Source organism: Plecotus auritus, assembly GCF_963455305.1.
Source record: "Plecotus auritus genome assembly, chromosome: 7".
Classification (NCBI taxonomy): domain Eukaryota; kingdom Metazoa; phylum Chordata; class Mammalia; order Chiroptera; family Vespertilionidae; genus Plecotus; species Plecotus auritus.
Window position 1 is genome coordinate 24,826,220 of NC_137774.1, and position 20,171 is coordinate 24,846,390.

At 49.6% G+C, this 20,171-nt stretch overlaps 1 protein-coding gene across 6 annotated transcripts in view; it reads right to left on the bottom strand.

Annotated features, from left to right (window-relative positions):
* HNF1B (HNF1 homeobox B) overlaps window positions 1-19,803 on the bottom strand; it is a gene marked incomplete at its 5' end in the record, with an annotated part of 55,341 nt that extends 35,538 nt beyond the window's left edge. For 2 of the 6 annotated variants that reach the window (XM_080679834.1, XM_080679835.1), the window contains 4 exons: window positions 6,812-7,047; window positions 8,604-8,868; window positions 14,447-14,646; window positions 19,098-19,803. In XM_080679834.1, the coding sequence (XP_080535960.1) occupies window positions 6,812-7,047; window positions 8,604-8,868; window positions 14,447-14,646; window positions 19,098-19,441 (1,045 nt within the window). The remainder of the gene's footprint in view (window positions 1-6,811; window positions 7,048-8,603; window positions 8,869-14,446; window positions 14,647-19,097) is intronic. The other 4 variants (XM_080679837.1, XM_080679839.1, XM_080679836.1 and 1 more) reach the window with 3 other exon arrangements.
* Between the last annotated feature and the right edge of the window lie 368 nt (window positions 19,804-20,171).

Here is a 20,171-nt window from a genome sequence, read left to right on the forward strand (position 1 = left end):
GGTTGGAATTCAGACCTGCTTCTGTATTCTATAGCCCATGATTTGGTTGCTATGCCCACTGGGTTTACAAAAAGATACCCTGTAGAGTATCTTCAGTGTATGTTAAACATTGGGGTTGTTGGTGGTGGGGCATCTACGGTTCAGCCTGCACACTGCGATTTTTAGAAGCTCCACAGTTGATTCTCAAGTGCAGTAAGGTGTAGGAACCATTATCCTAGAACGTGGGTCAGCAAACTGGGTTCACAGGCCAAAGCAGCCTGTTTCTGTACGATCCATGAACTCAGAATAGTTCATGGATCATACAAATAGTTATATTTTTAAATGGTTGGGGAAAATCAAAAGAAGATTTTGTGTTATGTGAAAATTCTAAAAAAATTCCAATTTCAGTTTCTGTAAATAAAGTTTACTTGGAAGACAGCCGTGTGCATTCATTTGCATATGCTCCATGGCTGTTTTTACTCTATAAAGGCAGTGTCAAGAAGAGACAGTATGGCCTGGAAAACCTAAAATATTGCCCTAGTCAGTTGCTCAGTGGTTAGAACATCAGCCCTCGGACTGAAGGGTTGCAGGTTCAATTCCAGTCAAGGGCACATACCTTGGCTGCAGGCTCAATCCCCGGCCTGGTGGCATTGCGTGTGGGAGGCAACCAATCGATGTGTTTCTCTCACATCGAAGTTTCTCTCTCTCTCTCCCCCTCCCTTCCCCTCTATCTAAAAATCAATGGGAAAAAATATCCTTGGGTGATATTAACAAAAAAACACACAACAACCTAAAATATTTACTATCTGGCTCTTTACAAAAAAATAGTTTGTCAACCACTATACTAGAATTCTTGTGAACAGCTAGGATGATAACCACAATTGAATGCTTCATTTTATTTTATGACTATGTTTCATTCATTCATATATATGTGTGTGTATATATGACTATGTTTCATTCATTCATGTATATATGTGTATATATGACTATGTTTCATTCATTCATATATATATATATATGTGTGTGTGTGTGTGTGTGTATATGACTATGTTTCATTCATTCATATATATGTATGTATGTATATATACACATATTTTTTCCTTCTCCATTTGTGCTTGTACTTCTTGGAAAGTGGGCAGAGGCACAGGCCAGATCTTATGCCTTTCCATCAAGCAATTAGCTTCAAAGACCCCTGCACAAATTTCTGCCTCTCTTTGTACCTTCAGTGTTTTAATTCTGTCCAAGTTCCTGTCAGTTCCCATCAAACCTTCAACAAACAGATTCCAAGGGCACTTCTCCCATTACCTGCAGGCCAGGGCTCTGTGCTCGCAGGCAGCTTCCTTCCTTCTCAGAGCTAACTGGAGGCAACAAGGAGTCCTTGAATTCTCTAAGGGTCCTTCAGGGGGATTAGGCATGGCCAATAGGCTGCTTACAGTGATAGGACGCCAGTATCTCCTGGCCCCTTTGTGCAGAGGGTGGAGCCCCGCCAGCCCAGCAGCAGGCTTTCTTTGTATGCAGGCCAGGGTTGGTCGCCTATCCCGGATGGTTGCTGGCAGAACGCTCTGAAGGCCAGGCCTCGTAATCTCATTAATATCCTGATTGTCTTCCCCAATCTAGTGGCAGCCCATGAAGGTGATACGGTAAGATAAAACGACCTCCAAATTTAACAGATAAAATGGCAGCCAGATAAAGTCCTTAGGAAGGAGAATATTTGGGGCCATATCCACCACTGAACTCCAAGTCAGTACAAAAGGGTTTCCTAAAATAGCAGATGTTTCAAGACAAGATTTGTTTCTCTTCTGAACTGAAATAATCTGCTACTTAGGGACAAAGGGGCTTATTTACTATGGGGACATTTGTTGCCGAGATGAATATTTTTACAACTGCCCTCATAAACCCCCTCCCCTTGTCTGCTGCGCAGAGAGGGGGTGGGGCTCCAGAGGTGAGCTGAGGTGCCTGCACTGTCTAAGAAGTCCCATTAAGTTGTTAAGACATTTAGTGCCCCAGACAGTGCTGACTGCAAGGGCAGTTCAAATCCCCACCCAGATGGGGATGGGGTCCTGAAAGAGAGGGCTTTGTTTCTTCCCCGGGCAGGCACGCATCCACCTCGGTCAGGGGCAGCAGTTGGGTGGGTGGGTGGTGGGGGGGGAGCAGTAAACTAGCCAGATTGAGAGACCCCCATGCTAACCCCACCTTTTTGGCCATGCTCTCCCAAAGCCTCTTTGTCATTCAGGAGGGGAGCAGTAAGAAAGTGGGAGAAGGGACTGTGTGTGTGTGTGTGTGTGTGTGTGTGTGTGTGTGTGTGAAGTGGAGAGGGAGAGGGAGAGAGAGTGTGGGGGGCGGGGAGAGAGAGAGTGAGAGGGAGGAAGAGAAAGAGAGAGTTGGTTGGTTTTTGTGACTGAAAAGTTCTCAGCACCTGTATAAAGCAAGGAGAGGTAGACAGGGTCTGACAACTCAAAACCTGTCTCTGCCACTTACTAGCTATATAAACTTGGGCAAATCACTTAGATTCTAAATATCTTACCTTCCTTGGTTGTAAAATGGGAATAAGGATACAGATGGTTTCTACCCATCAAGGTTGTTGTCGAAGATGCTGCATGTATGTAGGTGCTCAGCCCAGAGCCTGGTACCCAAAAAGTACTCAATCAACACTAGCTGTTATGATGATTCACTTTAGTTACAACCCTGCCACTGGGCACTTTTGAGATTTCCTTGGGTCCTGTCGACTTCAGCATCAAGGAAAACAATAGCAACCATACAGATATCCTAGCCCAGAGTTAGGCTTGTCTGGGACCCAGAGTTAGATTCCTACCGATGACTTGGGAGATGTGAAAGGGGATGAGGAGGAAGCAGGATGCTTTGGTTTTCAAGCTCTGATCTGACCATCAGGACAATCAAGTCCACTGGGCTTGGAGAGAGAGGACTAGAGTACAGAGGAAGGGAGGAGTAAGCAGCCACAAAAATGAACATCTCCTCTTAGTAAAGACGCATGCTCCAGGGTAGCTCACCCCTGTGCCCCCCTTTCTTTCCAGGAGAGTGATCCCTGATCTCCATCTGGAAAGGTGCTATAAGAATGAAGACAGTATGAGTGGGGTGAATGAAGGCTGATGAAGACCTGCCCCTCCTTTGCTGTCGCAAGGCAGTGAGGTGAGTCTACTGAGGGTGGTGGGGTGAGTTTGCTGAAGGTGGCCAGGTGAGTCCGCTGCAGATTGGAGCAAAGGGTACAACCAGCAAGGCCACCATGGCTTGGCCCAAGGCTAGCCCAGCTTCCATCCCATGCCAACTTCCTCCTCCTCCTCCTCAAGCCGATCAATACAAGCACCAGTCTCCAACCAGTCCTTTTCCTTGCCACAGCCCTGCTCTCTGACCTTTTGGGGGCCTTTCTCTTGATTCCACTCCAGAATGGAGGTAGGGGCCATCACTCCGGGCCTGCTCAATGGCCTCAGAATGGGCTGTCATGGGGTCTATAACCAGGGACAGCTCCTGCTGGCAAGAGTTGGAATGGGGGTTGGGGGTGCAGATAAAGGCTTTCCAGGCTGAAGATAAATGGCTGCCTGCAGCCTGCTACAGTAACTTCAGGCCCCCAAGAAGAGCAAACAAAGGGTGCCCCTGTGACACTCCCTGGAAAGATGAAGGCCCATCAGCGGCAGCCAGGCTGGTTCAAAGCCCCAACTTAATTGTCAATTAAGCATGCATAAGGGACACAAAGCCATGACAACCGGGGACTGCATGCTGATGTGTGATTGTAAAGCCGGGAGGGGCTACGCTGAAAACAGCTGATTCTGCTGACAGTGTGTTTGTAGGGCACCTTGTAACCAATCAGCCGCTGACAGAGGCAAAGTGCTCCTCCTGCCACTCCTATTGTGCAGGACATTCCAGGACCAGGGTCACACCGTGGTCATCGTGGGCAAGTGGGCCACAACGCGCTAAGCGTGGCCGGGAGGGAAGGGGCTCAGCTGGCAAAGGGATGCCCTCCTTTCCAGGAAGAGGCTTGAAGGGAAAGATTTGTCTCTAAGGTGCCTCCAGTCCTCCTGGCTCAGATGCTGGTGTTTGGAGGGGAACGAGGGAGGAGGTAGGGGCCATCACTCCGGGCCTGCTCCGGGGTGGGGAGCTGGGGCCTTGTCTTCACAGCTCAGCCTGAGAGGTTGCTAGTGCTGACGCTGGATGCTGGTTTCTCCTCGCCACCACAGAGCAGTTTGTATTCTGCATCCAGTTACAGTTTGGACCTGGTTAGAGACCAAGAGACCTTACCCTGGTCATGGGGACTGTGATGGGAAGGAAATACATGAGGCTCTGCCGGACCAAAGCCTTCCCTGAGCACTGGGCTACAGCCTGCTGTCTGCCTGGCCCCAGGTGCTTTCCCGAGGAGCCCGTCACAGTTCATGTGCCACCCGCCTTGGCAGCCTGAGAGGGGGACACTGGAACTGATCCCCACTTCCTGCACCCCAGGCACCAGCCCAGGCCCAGGACACATCTCACTGCCTCTCAGCAATAAGGCCCCAGTGTGTGAAATTTACAAGGAAATAGCTTCCTGCTGCCTATCATTTTTCCCCACTGTTTAGTTGTCTGTAATGATAATGATAATGACAGTAGTTATGGTTTACTGGGAAAGATAGTATTTATACATTTTCTCATTTAACCCGCACATGGACCCTAAGAGGTAGGTACTACCTCTCCATTTTAAAGACAGTAAAGTCAGGCTCAAAGAAGTTATGTGAACCGGCCACGCTGTAGTTATGGGAATTAACCTGGTTGATTAGAACCAGGATTCAAAACCAAGTCCAGAGAATCCAGTCCCTGGGTGTGGACAAGGACTAGCTTGAGCAGCCCTCCGTGAAAATTAAGGCAGAGGGAAAGGCGGACAGTACAAGAGAACAGCATCCCACGGTTCTGGCTCTACAAACAGCAGTCTGTCCCTAGAAAGATGCATGAACCCCCAAAGAGGACTTCAATTCCAAGCTAGTTCTGGGGACTCCACGCTAGCATGATGCCTTCCAACTAGTTAATAAGCTCTCAAGGGCAGGGACATGTGGCTTCCTCATCACTAGCAGGGTGTTGGGACTTGGTATGTGCTCAGAGCACACCTGTGCTGTGGAAGACACGGCATGGGAATCAGCAGCCTCAGTTTCCTTCTTCAACGTCTCTTCCAGTTTTAATATCCCATGATTTTTTAAAAGGCCAAGATTTCTGGGGACCCCAGAAAATCCACTTCCAGTAGGATGCACCTTCTCAGACTGACCAGAGGGGTGTCTGGGCCCTGCCTAGCCTCCAGGACCTGCTGCCATCCCTCCAGCCCAGCTCCCTGGGCCTCCTGTCAATACACAGAATGCCTAAGCTAACGACTCCGTGGTGACCTCACCACAACCCCAGCTTGTCAGAAAGCTGCTGGGCCTTTGTTTGGCTTGCAGGCTCCCTGACTTTGGTGTGGAGATCACAAGTCCCAGAACAATAGCCATTGTCTTCTCAATAATGCTCCTTGCCCCAGCCACGCCCCCCGCAGCTCCCAGCTCCAGCTCCATGGATCACTGCGGACAGCAAGCGCTCTAGTGCTGCTCTGTGCCGGTGCCGGCCACAAGCCATTTGCCACTCTCCTCTGAACCCTGCTTTGAATTGCCATAAAGGGGCTAAGTTACTCTGCAATCAGGCCAGTGTTGGTCTGGGGGCTTCACCGCCTCTCAAGAGTAACCAATCTTTCTCCCCATGTGGCTGAGCCCTTCCTCCTGTGTGATCTGGGTCCAGAGAAGTTCTGAGTCCTGGCCTGGGCTTTACACTGGACAGTTGCAGGCTCCCAGAGACCCCTGAAGAGGTCATGTTATGGGAGGGTACAGTGTGAAACAAATGCTTGGATACCACACAGCTGGCTGCTCTGAGCCTGCACCCCCTACCCCCTCTCCCCACCCACCCAACCACACACACAACACTTAGGTCAGCTCCAGATCTCAAGCCTCTCCCAGCAGAAGGGCAACCAGCAGGCAAGGGGAGGAATAGGTTTCAGAACCACTCCCAGGTTAGAGATGGTGCTTGTCTCTCCTTTCACAAGTCCTATCCCAGAGCAGGCAGGGGACCATCACACCCTTGGTCTATACAACCATCAAACCGGCCTCAATAAGCACACCCATCCCAGGAAGCCAGCTTTCCTGCAAGAACGAAGCCCCAGGGGGAAATACTCATCCCAGCCTATGCCTGATGCAACACTCAGCATATAAGGGTGCTTTCCCACAATGAGGATGTGGGATTCCATCCTGACAAGCCCATAACCCACAGCATAGGCATCCTAACCCAGGCCAGGGCCTGGCACACAGACACACACAGTAGGTACTCAGTTGGTTTTTGCCAACTCATCACTGCAAATATCTCAAGTGACTCCACCCTAACTCTGGCAGAACACAGAACCAACAAGCAGAGGCTGCCCATAGAGTGGCCCTTCCCCAGAGGTCCCTGGGCTCCTCCTGCTGGAGCTGGACAGAGCCCTGACAGGCTATGGACAGGCAACCTTTCTGCCTGCGGTTTGCACCTAGCACACCAATAAGGTAGGCTTCTCGGCCCAATCTGATGGCGGCACTGACCTGCTGAGTCATCAGCCACAGAGGGAGAGGAAACGGGACCAGAGAAGAATGGGGCAAAGGGCTCTCTGGAGGTGGAGCAAGGACTCAGAGGAACCCTGACCACAGCCACACACTCTTTTCATGAGAATATTCTGGCAACAGGAGGGGGCCGGCTGTTGGGCCATCCCAAAGCATTTTTTCCTCTGAAAAATCTTGAGCCAGATGAGACCCTGGGGAGAAGCAGACTGGTTGGATGGCCGAGGCCGTAGGGTCCAGGGCCTGCCTACCTGACAGCTTGTTGGGAGGAGAGGCACTGGGCTGGTGGTGAGGGGAACCGTGGGAGAGCAGGGGGTTCAGGCTGTGCGTCTGGTTGGAGCTGTAGGCATCCATGGCCAGCTTCTGCCGGAACGCTTCCTCTTTCCTGCGGTTTGCAAACCAGTTGTAGACACGAACCTCAGTGACCAGGTTGGAGCCCAGGCCGTGGGCTTTGGAGGGGGAGACGCCTCGCTGCAAACATTCTGCCCTGAGAATGGATAGAGGGGAGATGGTGAGCGAGGGTGGCCAGGGGCGGCTGGCTCTGCTTGGCCCCAAACACATAACCCCAATGGTTTTGGTTAGGAGTGTGAAGAGGCCAAGGAGAGCGCGGAAGCCTGGGAAAAACCTGTCCAGAGAAAAAGATGCCCGTGTAGTTCTCTGATGAGATGGCTGGAATGGGCTGAACACAGAACCAAACAAGCTCTGGTGCCTGGCAGCCAGGGGCTTAGCCTCTGATGAGGCTCCAGTAAGAAGAGAAGAGAGCAAGCTGGGGACAGGCAACAAAGCTAAGTGGGTTTCTTGACACCTCCTTATATTGCTGCTCTTCCCGCCCCACAAAAGGCCAAGTCCTTCCTTCACTGGCTATCTGAGTCCCTTCATAGCACTCTAAAGGAATTCTGGTCTTTTGGGGTTTGGACACCCCAAACGAGTGCCAGGGAAGCTAGACCCCTTATTTTCACTACAGGAGTCCCCCCCAAAGAGCAGGTTTGAGAGAGATTCTTAGACATCACTGGATACTGTCAGGGGGACAGAGCACAGCATGAGGACTCTGTGACATGCATAGCTGACTGCTCTGCCTTCCTATTTTCTGGCCTGACCTCCCTCGCCACATCCTTCCACCATCAGAGCCAGTCCAGACAAAGACAGAGAGAGCCCAGAGCCAAGAACAGAATGTTTAAAAAGTCACCGTTGGACGCCTGGCCAGTGTTGCTCAGTGGTTGAGCGTCAACTTATGAAACAGGAGGTTGCAGTTCGATTCCTAGTCAGGGTTGTGGGCCTGATCCCCAGTGGGAGCGTGCAAGAGGCAGCCAATCAATGATTCTCTCATCACTGACGTTTCTATCTATCTCTCCCTCTCCCTTCCTCTCTGAAATCAATAAAAAAAATTCTCTTTTAAAGTCACTGTTGGAGTAAGGGAGGATGGAGGCAGGAATGAAACAAAAAGATATCTCAAGGATATCTAATAGTTTTCTTTAAAATTACATGTAGTTGATAAGATACAAAAAGAACTCTAATCAGTATGGGTAGAGTGCACTGAACAGATCCAAGTCTCCTTTGGGACCAATGGATATACAACTGGTTGAGGACAGAGTCAGTCTGGGACTCATGGATAGTTTTTCCCTGGTCTATACGACAGTCAAACATGTGAGTCCCATTTCACTGGCACCATATTTTAGACCAGCGCTCTCCAGACTATCCTCCCTGGAATAACAGTTCACAAAGGGAGTCCCCAGAAGAAAAGACTCCATGGTTCACAACCAATTCAATAAAGCTAAGTGGGTTTCTTGACTACAGGGCCTTTATGACGCAGGGCCTTTATGACGCAGGGCCTTTATGACTGCCTACGAAGAAGTATGCATGTGATATTCCTCAAATTTACTTATTAAGGACTTGAAATTACAGTTCCATGGAACATGCTTTGGGAGACCCTAGTTGAGCCACACTTATCTGGGTAACCAGTGTCTCAACATCCCAGGACCCGGGGGATGGATCTCAGGTCCATGTGTTTGCCCGCCTGCTCGAGGGAGCTTCCGGTGGTGTTACCTGTTGCACTCCTCCACTAAGGCCTCCCTCTCTTCCTTGCTGGGGTTCTTTTGCCGATCGTAGGCCTGGTACAAGATTTGCTGAGATGCGGGCCCCCATTTGAACCGGTTGCGACGCATCTTCTTGTTGGGGGGCTCAGAGCAGGCATCATCGGACTGCCCAGGCCCCTGGCTCTGTTGACTGAACTCTGGAAAGAGAAACAGCAGCTGATCCTGACTGCTTTTGTCTGTCATATTTCCAGAACTTTGGACTGTCTGGTTGAATTCTGAAAAAAGAGAAAGGAGTAGATTTGATAGGGTCTACAGCCTTCACTTGGCAGACAGACAGATGAACAAAAACATTTTTATTCCTCTCCCCTAAGCTTTGCGACCTGCCGTTATTGTATGCGAGGATACAAAGGGGAGGCTCCGGGTAGGCCCCTCATGGCCCACCTCAGTTCATACCACCAAAGCCACCCCTTTCCTTTCTTTGAAGGAGCTCAAAGGTGGCCACGCATTTTTTTTATAAGAGCAATTTATTGTTACTTTTTCCCATTGGTTCCCTGGCCTCAGACATGAAGCAACCCTCTGTATCCTGAACTCTTGTATTTTGATGTCAAGGGGATGAACTCAACCAAGTCTCAGATCTAGGGGGAAACTACTCAAAGTACAATTTGCAGTTAGACAAATAGCTCTCCCCACCACTCCTCTCTCCTCATATGCCCTCGGCATCTTCATTATGATATTATGCTCTTAGGAAAACCTCAAACCTCAAACTTTTGACCACAGCTTCAAAATAAACAAAACAAGAGCTTTGTATTGGAAAGAGAAATGGCTCTTTAAGTATCAGATAATTTCAAAGGCAATGGTGTGTGTGTGTGTGTGTGTGTGTGTGTGTGTGTACACTCAGGGGACTATTTATGAGGGAAATGTCTTACAGACCCACCCACACATTTGAAAGATGGCAAATGCAGACGACAACAAACACAGGACTCTTCTAGGAATGGCATTAATGAGTTGGAGAAAAAGAAATGCAGATGGAACGATGCTCCCTGTCTGTCTAGTTCCCAGGATCCAGGCATATCATGACCCTCAACACATTTTGGTTGAAAGAATGAAAGAAAGACGGCAGCTTGCTCAGTGGTGATACCCTAGCTTTATGGTTTAAGTGGGATTTGGTATTTACTTATGGAAGGAGAGAGCTTCGTTGTGCTCTTCCTTACATCTGCGTGAAGCAGCGCTCATCGGGGTGACTGATTCCATTTACAGGTGAATAAGCACAGGGGCCAAGCACTCTGCTGAGCCAGGACACGTAGCAGATTCATTTCCTAACTCCTGGTACCCATGTTCTGGACCTTGATGTTTTTCTCTCTTGGTTCCTGAAGTCACACCCATATGTCTCAGAGACAACTAGATCCAAAATCCTAGGTCCAAAGTCAGGCCACTACTTAATGTTTGAATCCCCTCTACCACACCTTACCACATGGTCCTCCATCCATACACCTCCAGCAATGGGGAACTTAACCACCCCAATCTAGGGATTAATTTCCACTTTGGTACATCACAAGGAGCAGTGGGCCCCTAATGCCCCTGGATTCAGAACCCCCGCTGCAGGTGGTATTGGGCTCTCCTTAACTAACTGCGGACTGGCCAAGTCAATGAGCAGTCTCCCAGGTTGATGGACTGAACATGTTACTGGGCCTTTTATTTGGATCCCACCCACTTTTGACGATTCTCAGGCCATTTCAGGCTGTTTTCACTGGTCCCCAACTATTCCTTGAGATACCTAGGAGAGTTTCTGCCCAATTTACTGGCAGGAAGTCACTGACTCAATGGGATAATGCAGAGCCAGTACCAGCCAAGCTACTTAAGTCCCTGGTCCCTCAGCTTCTCCATATGTGGAATGGGACTGGGTGAAAACCTAAGGGGCTCTAAATATATTAGAACATCTACCCCTAGTCAGGATGATGATGATGACCCCAATTCCTACGGAAGCTATACTTTTCAAAGTGCTTTCACACCTCCTATGTCATTTGGTCTTCACAGCAGCAATCTAAATACAGTCACTTTAGGGACAAGCAGTCAGAGGGACAGAAGTTCTCTACTCAGTGGGGGTCTGCCTCAGTGTCTTCTCTCCTCTCTGTGGCCCTGTGGAATCACCATGAATAGTAGCCAAAGCCAGTATGGCTAAGCCTAAGGACCCAGGATCAACTTGAGGTTCTTCACTTGATGTGAATGGATGTAATAACAGTTAACATTTATTGAACCTTTTCTATGGTATTGAGCCAAGTTCTCTAAATGTGCCCCTTCATCTAATTCTCACAACCTCTCCATGCAACAAGTATTGCTCTCTCAATTTTATAGATGAAGAAACAGGTTCAGGCTGATTAAATGACCTGCCCAAAAGTCACATGGATGTGGGGCAGAAGCCAGGATGTGAACTCAACCTGTAGCCCCTAAGGCTCATAACCAGCAGCCTTTGCATCACTTCTCACCAAAAACGAAACACAAATAATACACCTACAAAACCTTCAAATCTGACTTAGGTGGAGGTAACAAAACTGAATCCTGAAGTTTTGTCTGTGGCAGGTGTGAAACACATTCACAACCACCCTTGGTGTGGGGGCTGCCTGTCTGTCAGCTGTCCTTTGAGAAGGCAGCAGCCCTCATGGTGCTCAGAACTCAGGTTCAGCCAGGCTGACTTGCCTGTAGGTGCTCAGTAACATCCAGGCTCTATTTACATCAGAGCCTTGGCCCTAACCTCTCTCAATTTTTGGAGAACAAGATTCTCCCAGGTTTTCCAGCCACCACCAACTCTCCACTTCTTTCCAGATTAATGGGGCGGGGGTGGCGGGCTGAGGCAATAAGAAGAGAAAGAAAATGTTCACTGCTAATAAAAATTAATTTGGAGAAGTTGGGTGCAATAAATTCTTTATAGGCTCAGAGGCTGGCTTGGACAAGGAGATTCTACATGCATAGAAGGGCCCATGAATATTACCATTTATTATTTTCTCAAGAAAATTTGTAATCAAGTAATAGCTTTTTAAAATTACCCTACCTCCTTTTCCTTCCTCCCATCCCATTCACACTGTCCCTCTTTTATTTATCTCACTTCCTAATTTTTATCTGTCAGACTTTGGTTCAAATGTCACCTCCTCCAGAAAGCCCTCCACGATGTCTCCAGCCAGTTTAGCAATTCCTCTGATGTCCCTTGTAATCCTATCTAATAAAAGAGTGATATGCAAATTGACCATCACTCCAACACACAAGATGGCTGCCCCCATGTGGACACAAGATGGCCACCACAAGATGGCCACCAGGGGAGGGTAATTGGGAGGGACCAGGTCTGCAAGGGAGGGCAGTTGTGGGCAATCAGGCCAGCAGGGGAGGGCACTTGGGAGGGACCAGGCCTGCAAGGGAGGGCAGTTGGGAGCGAACAAGCCTGCAGGGGAGGGCAGCTAGGGGTGACCAGGCCGGCAGAGGAGGGAAGTTGGGGGCAACCAGGCCTGCAGGGGAGGGCAGTTAGGGGCAATCAGGCTGGCAGGGTAGCAGGTAAGCATCAATCAGGCTGTCAGGGGAGTGGTTAGGGGGTGATCAGGCTGGCAGGCAGAAGCGGTTAGGGGCAAACAGGAAGGCAGGCAGGCGAGCAGTTGGGAGCCAGCAGTCCTGGATTGTGAGAGGGATGTCCGACTGCCAGGATCGGGCCTACTGGGATCGGGCCTACCCGGATCGGGCCTAAACGGGAAGTCAGACATTCCTCGAGGGGTCCCAGATTGGAGAGGGTGCAGGCTGGGCTGAGGGACAGCCCCCGCCCTGTGCATGAATTTCATGCACCGGGCCTCTAGTACCATTATAACAGCCTTTAGAAAGCCGTTGTCATTATTTATTCAAACATTTCATCCCTTCATTAGGTTGTAAGTCTCTGGAGAAAAGATCTTGGGTATCCCACAGCCCAGCACAGTGCTTGGCACCTAACAGGAGCTCATATAATATTTTCAGAATGTTTCTGAAGCTTTTAAGCTTTATGTCTCATTTGACTTTGAACAACAACAACAATGTAAAAACTCCCCTGCAGACTATCATAGATTTTTGTAAAATGTCGCTTCTCAGGTATCTTGAGAAATTTTCTAGAACTTCTTGTCTTTTTAGAAGCGCCCAGTTGGTCTCCCCTTTCTGAGGGAGCTCACATTGAACACAGGGAGGCAGCTCAAGCTAAAGATGCTGCGTGGGGCCTGGCTCCTGATAACGGACTTTCAGGAATTACAGAGTTGCTTCAGGTCAGAAACCCCAAATTTTCCCGAACTAGTCACCACGGATGATGGATCAACCCAGAGCCCCTTCTCCGACACAGCAAAGAGCTTTCACGTTACTGCTTGTAATCTATCCATTTAATGCCTCCAACAAAAGAGCAAATGACCACAATATAAAATGAATGTCTAAAAAACCTTTCCTTCCATCATGAAGGTCTCTCCAGCTCCCAGACACTGAGACAATAAATACTGAACCAATCACTCTGGAGCAGTGTATGACAGAAAACAAGAATGATTTTTTAAAGTGGCCATCCAGCTAGAGGGGGGTACAACTAACCCAGAAAGTGATGGAAACTAATATCTTGACAAAGACAGAGAAACTCACAGCCCAGGGGACAGTGTGTGGAAGACTGAAAACTCATACAAAATTTTCCTAGGAAAAGTGTAAGATCAAAATAATTAAAGCATTGCTCTGGCCAGTGTGGCTCAGTTGGTTGAGCATTGTCCCATGCACCGAAACGTCACTGGTTCGATTCCTGGTCAGGGCACATGCCCAGGTTGGGAGCTCAATACACCATCATGCAGGAGGCAGCCAATGTTTCTCACATAGATGTTTCTCTCTCTCTCTCTCTCTCTCTCTCTCTCTCTCTCTCTCTCTCTCTCCCTCCCTCCCTCCCTCCCTCCCTCCCTCCCCCCTTTCCTCTCTCTCTCAAATCAATAAAAACATATTTTAAAAAATAATTAAAGTATAATGTAAAAGTATACTTTTCCTAAAATAGAAACAGTATGTTATTCATACTCTGGCCATTCAAATCAAGTTGAAACTTCCTTAGACTTCAAAACAAAACTCTCTCAGTATTATTGAGTGAAAGAAATCTTGGGACAGAGAGGAAATTTGGGAATGGAATGACAAGAATTGACTGGTCAGAGTTCCAAAGGCAGACACGTTTACTGAGTCCTGCCTTAGTGAGAAGCAGCTTCTTCATTAGACAGGGTCACAAGCTGAGGTCCCGAAATGACCAATTTTCATCAGTGTGAGTAGCACCTTAAATTGCTTCAGAACTCAGTAACTACCCCCACACCCACCACAACAAAAAACAAAAACCAACAACAACAACAACTATGATCAGGTTCTGAATGTATTTTTATATAAATACTCTCTATTTCTAAAAATATTTTTCCAGAGGGGAGAGAACTAGCAGTAAGAGTGATCAATATTATTGATTGAATATGAAATGTCTTCCTTGGGAACTTTAATCTGTGTCAAGGGGAGCTGCTTTGCTTACTTTGAGGATAATATTCCTCTGTTACTGTCTCGGTTTCAAAGAGAAAGACGTTGGAAGCAGGGGCCAAAAATTTCAAGGTAAATTGCACACACTGAAGGACTTGTCAAAACACCAGGCTGGGTAGTAAAGGAACCAGGGAAGAAGAAAATGCTGTAGGCTAATCCATCATACAGCGACTAGGACAGCCAAATCCACCTGCTAGCTTCATTATATGTAGCAAGTGCTACGAAGGCTTTTTTGATGAGGTGAAAACTGAGGTATCCCACAGGGGTCAGAGTTAGGGCAAAGGTCACTCCAGGTTGAGGCAGAAGCAGAATTAAAACACTTACGTCGGAGGATCTCCCGCTGCTTTCGGACGTACCAGGTGTACAGGGCGGCGCGCTTCTGGGTCTTCATAGGAGTGCCCTTGTTGAGATGCTGTGAGAGGTGTGACTGGTTCAGACCCGTGACATCGACCACCTCCCTCTGGGGGATGTTGTGTTGCTGCATGTAGCCCTTGATCATCTTGGCAGCCCTCCAGGGGTCCTCACTAGACAGATAAACAAGTGGTTAGGGTGCTGGTGGAAGATGTCTGGGGAGAAATAATCTCTTTCTCTGGGTTTTACCTAAACTCTGTGCAAAACTCTGATCTTCACCTATTTCTTCACCTGTCCTAGCTACATCCTTGGGAAAGAGATGAGGCCAAAATAGAACCTATATAGTACTATATGAGAGCTCCTATAGAGTACACTCCATCCCTTTCTTCTGCGATTAGGAGGGGAAAGATGAAGATGACTTCCTGTCTTCAGGAATGGGAAAGCACCACCAGCACTTGATAGGCAGAAAGAAAAGATCCTATTTTATTTTGGTTTTCTTCATTTGCCTGGAATGTGAGAGACTTAAAAGACAGGAGCCCCATTAGAAAGTGGAGATGCCATCGGCTTGGGCTGGGCAGAATGATCCTACCAGGATAGGGGGTAGCATCAGTTTCTCAATTTACCTAGACCTCTCCCACATTATTTTCCTTCTGAATGGGTGTCTCAGTTTCTTGTCTTATAAAATAGGAGTAAAACATATATGTCCACCTCCTGAGAAGCAAGGAGGACTTCTTAGCCAGATATTAAATGGTTTTCCAATTTTTTGAAAAGTTTTAAGAAGTATAATAACATTCTTCCCTGGGACTGAAAAATCACTCCATTGAGGCAAACACATAAAGTTAAAAAATAAATTTCACCACAGCCACGCCTCCAAAATAAAACCTAATGGGGAGAAATAAATAATTTTGGTTTCTGAATAAGATATTACCTATCCCCAATGCCTTGTTTTCCTGAATTCCTACATTTCTGCCCTAACAGGGTCAGAATATCTGAAAGGCAAATTTTCTCCTAAATTTCAAGCTTCAGATAAGAACTTGCTTATATTTTTCATTTCTCATAAACAATGAGAAATGGGGTGCAAAAGGCTTCTTTAAAACAATGTGCTGATGCCTTTGAGTTTTATTTATTCAAAATAGTTTCAACTTTGTCAATATCTTTTCTTGCTTGTTGAATAGGTGACTTAAAACTGAGAGATACCATTTAAAACAAACAATGTACAGTATAGAAAAAAGTGCTAAAGAAGCAATATATCCACATACACTATTTAATGCAGCTACATACTTAATTTTAAAAAAATCAACATCCCTTTACTGTACGTTGATATATATAGTAGCCTGATAGAACATGAAAAAAATGAAGGGAAAAATTAGTTTCAGATAAAACAATAAAAAACGATGTAGAGATCAAAACAGATATGGTGTTGCAGATTAAATAACCAATTTATTTCTAAATGGTACCTATAATATGTCAAATAAAATAAATTTTGTCTAATGAATTAAAAATCTAGTAATTAAATGAGTATAGTTTGTAAGCATTTGAATAACAGGTTATTTAGCAGTTCTTTGATATTAAATTCGTGAGAACAGAGATGTTTTTGAGAAATGCAAACTTATAAGATTAATTAAATATAAGTTAATGAATTTCTCAAGAATTAAAAAGGCTGCTTCCAACTAATACAATATAATGAAGTAATAACAAGAACAAAAAGAAATGAGAAAATGCAAGTACAGTTTCAAACATGGAGAATTCACCTCCAGTAAGAGAAAAAAGAATGTAACATTTTGGACATACCCGTGTATCAGAGGTAATTTAAAAGCTTATTTCTGGTAAGTACTTCCACAGATATTTTTAGGTTAGGAAAACACTTTCAGCAGATAGGAATAATAATGGCTAAAGTTAGAAAAAGCATTTGCTTCAGTTAATACTGTTTTAACAGATTCTTTGGTTATTTTTGTTTTGCTTACATTTCTTTACCTGTGTTAATTTTGTGTGTCTAAGAAACCTAGCAGAATAGTGTAATGTTCTAAGATCTAAAGGTTCTGTGGAAAGAATGAATTAGCTCAACAACTGGGAAGGTTTAAAAAAACAAAAGCCCAAGAAAACCCCACGAACTGTAGCAAACCTGTAAGCCGCATTGAAGGACTAGAGTCCGGCTAAGATGGCGTAGTTATACCTTTACAGCTTTCTGCCCCCAGAATTTACATCTATTCACTGGGAAGAGCTCAGAGAACTGCTTACTTTTTAAAATTTGAAAATATTCTGGGGTCCTGAGCCCGGTAAGTACACGGCTCCGGAGAAGCGCGCGCGGCCATTGTGCTCGCAGCGCAGGTGTCAAACGCCCGCCCCGGCGCGGGCACAGCCGCCCAGCACGCTCCTTTCCAAACAATACCTCCTGGGCCCGAGCGGCACCGCCCTGGACCCCGAAACCGCCGCCGCCCGGCTCCTCCGCAAGCCGCCAACTTTCCCAACGCGCGCGCGCCAGCCGGGAGGCCGGCTCCACCTGCAGCCGCGGACGCCGGCCGCACAGCCCCCGACCCTTCCTTTCTCGCCTTTCTCTTCCAGAAGGTATCCGGTGCGGTGCGGGCAGGAGCTCCAAAAAGTGACTTTTCCTGTTCGTTTCTTTCCGCCTTAGGGAACTGAGTGAGCCAAAAGGGGAGTGCTTGTGTCTGGTGCTCAGGACCCGACTGTGCAGTGCCATGGGAACCGTTAGCAATTTCTTGAAAAATTACTTTAATAAAGTCCGACAACTCCCGAGGTGGGGGAGGAAAGGCAGCGGCAGCCTGGGACGAAACACCGTGGGTCTGTCCTGTGTCTGCAGCCCGGCGAGGGCCTGAGGCCCCCTAGGCTGGCTCCCCACCCGCGGGAGCCGGGGCTCGGCGGAGGGCGGAGGACGGCGCAGGCGTCGGCCGCGCGGGGGCTTGGCCGGAGCGCCCCGCAGCGCCATGCGTGCCTGTGCGCGCTGGCCGCGGCGAGCAGCCCCGCGTCCGCGTTTGGATCTCCTTCCCTCTCTAAGCCGCGTTTACAACTTCACCAATGAATAACCCGCCTCTCTTTTCAACCTAATCACGGCTCTTTGTGTATCTTTCTGTTGATGATTTATAGAAATAAATTAATAACGCCCTAACTCCACGTGCTGCCGTTGATGTTACCTCTGTGCTGCGTCCAGCCCCGCGTCGGGCTGGGTGCGGAGGGGCGCCCTGGGTCGCCCCGGACTCCCCAGATTTCCCCGGAGCCCGGCTGGAAGGTGGGCGTCTGCGGCCGGGCGGATAGGCCTAGGCCCCGCAGGCCCAGGTGGCAGGCGGCGGGAGCTCAGTCAACCCGCCAGGCCCTGGTCAACCTCCAGGCCGCCCTGGCGCCCCAGTCACTCCTTCCGACCCGTCTCACCTTCCTGTCCCCGAACCCTCGGAGGGGGGAGAGAAACCGCCACTGCACCGGGGAAAACAAGGGAAGAACCTCAAACCCATGAATTGTAGCAAAGTACTTTGGGAAGAAAAATCTAGAAATTCCCCTGACTGTCTTTGCTAGAGAGTAAACCGGCGGGGTCCCCAGATAGCAAATTCAAATGCAAGGTCATATCCCATCCCAAACTGCCGCTGCGGGCGTGCAGCCGAGGCTGCCAGAGTCCAGGACGGGACTTTGGTCCCGGCCCTGCCTTGAAACCGCGGCGCTGAAGTGTCCGAGGCGGCGCGAGGGGCTGGGTCCTACAGCGAAGTGGCCGGGAGCGACGTGCACTCTAAGGGAACGGCTCGGCTCCTTCAATAATTAGTAACCAGCTGTCAAAGCCTAAAGCCGGTCTACGAGGCCCAGCAAACGATCCCGAACCGGGAGACAGACCGCCGGCCAGCCGCCTGAGTTCCCCGGGGACGCGGGGATGTCACCGGCGAGATCCAGAAACGCCCTCCTTTCTCAAATCGCGACCAGGTCCGCTGCGAACTGGAGTTTGAGCCGCATTTGCCTCTCGCTCCCTTGCTTAAATACGTGCACTTTCTTTTGCCCAGTGCGGGTCCACCCTGACCCTACAACAGACAAACCTTTTCCTTTGCAAATCTACACCTGTTTGGGGGATTCCGGATAATCCTGGGGCCTAGCAAGAGCGCTGACAGTGGGAGTGGGAGTGCAAATGGGAGAACTCGCCCCCAGATCCCGGCCCGGGCGCAGCCGGTCCCTCTGCAAAGCACTGCAGGGCACTGTGCCGTAGGCCGGCCTGCGTTGTCCTGGACCGAGTGGAAGCGGCCAGGAGAAATGCGTGGCCTGCGACTCATGGGGCCCGAGCCTCTGCTCCTGGGAAACCGCGGCTGTTTCACTGCACCCACTCGCACCTTCCGTTGCGTGGGCAACCCGTAGGCAAAGGGCTCCGCTGCTCGGTTCCTACAGGCCCAGCTCCAGCTCTGCCGGGAGGGCCCCTCGGGCCGGACACTAGCCTGAGCCGGGGGATATGAAGCCCCAGGGCTCCGGGCCGGCCGGGGGAGAGGCTGGGAGGGGTCCAGGTGTGGGGAAGAGAAGCGGAGCACCCCGCCGGGGCCTTACTTCTCTGGTGGGAAGTAGGCAGAGAGCGGGTGGTCGGGCGAAGGGTGGCTCAGGCACATAGGGTCAGGCGCATACTCCCCACCTGGCCCGCACCTACCTGAGCATCCGGTCCACCTCCGCCCGCTGCTCCACCGCCTCCTCGGTATTGAGCGCTTGCAGCTCCTTGAGGATGGGAGGGGTGTCATAGTCGTCCCCGTCCTCGGAGCCCTCGTCCCCGGACAGGCGGCCCTTGGTGTGGCCGTTCGTTAAAGTATGGAAGACCGGCTTGGTGTCGGGTTCGGCCCCGCTCCCGGGGGACAAGGGCAGGGTCTCCAGCTTCACCCCGAAGCTCGGGGATGGCAGCAATTCCTCCAAGGCCTGGACCAGCACCTCCTTGGTGACGCCGGAGCTCAGCAGGGCGCTCAGGAGTTCTTGCTGAAGCGACGTGAGCTTGGACACCATTTTCCAAGGACAGAAAAAGAAGGGGGGGATGTAGGTGCGAGAGAAGAGGGTGGTGGGGAGTTTCACAAACGAACCCCAAGTCCAGGAAGCCCCCCACCCTTCAGCCTCCAGACACCTGTTACTCCCCGGGGTCCCGGAGTCTCCTCCGAGAAGTCAGAAAACTTCTAACTGGCCATGATCGCCACCATTAGGCCATATAAGATATGCAAATCAGCGGGGAGGGCCGGCTTTCGGCAAGATGCAAATGATCGTGGGGAGGGGGGAAAACCGAGAGCGGGAGAGCCCGAGGGGCAGACGTGGGGAGCCGGGGACCCGGGCGGGAGCGGGGCTTGCCGAGCCCATTGGGCTCCCGCTGCGGGGCTGAGGGCCTTCTTGTACTGGTTCTGTTTATCAGCCAAACTTTAGCCGACCTTTGGACTTGTTAAGCAAGGAGTTTGCAGCCTGGTGTGGAAGGCTCCGGGCTTTCCCACCGGCTCTAGTCTGGAGAGAAGAAACTGCGCTTCAGGGGCCCAGGTGAGAGCTGGAGGAAGTTGGGGTGTTCTTGCAACTAGGAGATGGAGGAGTAGGGAGAGTAGAGTCTCTCCGAGGCTTCCGAACCAACGCAGGAGGTGGAGGGCCGGGGGAGCCAGCCGGACAGAGATACTGACCGCTTGGGAAGGGACGCCCGGACCTGGGGGAAGAGGTGGAGGAGGGGAGGGGGGTTAGGCGGGATGAGTGCAGGTTGCAGAGA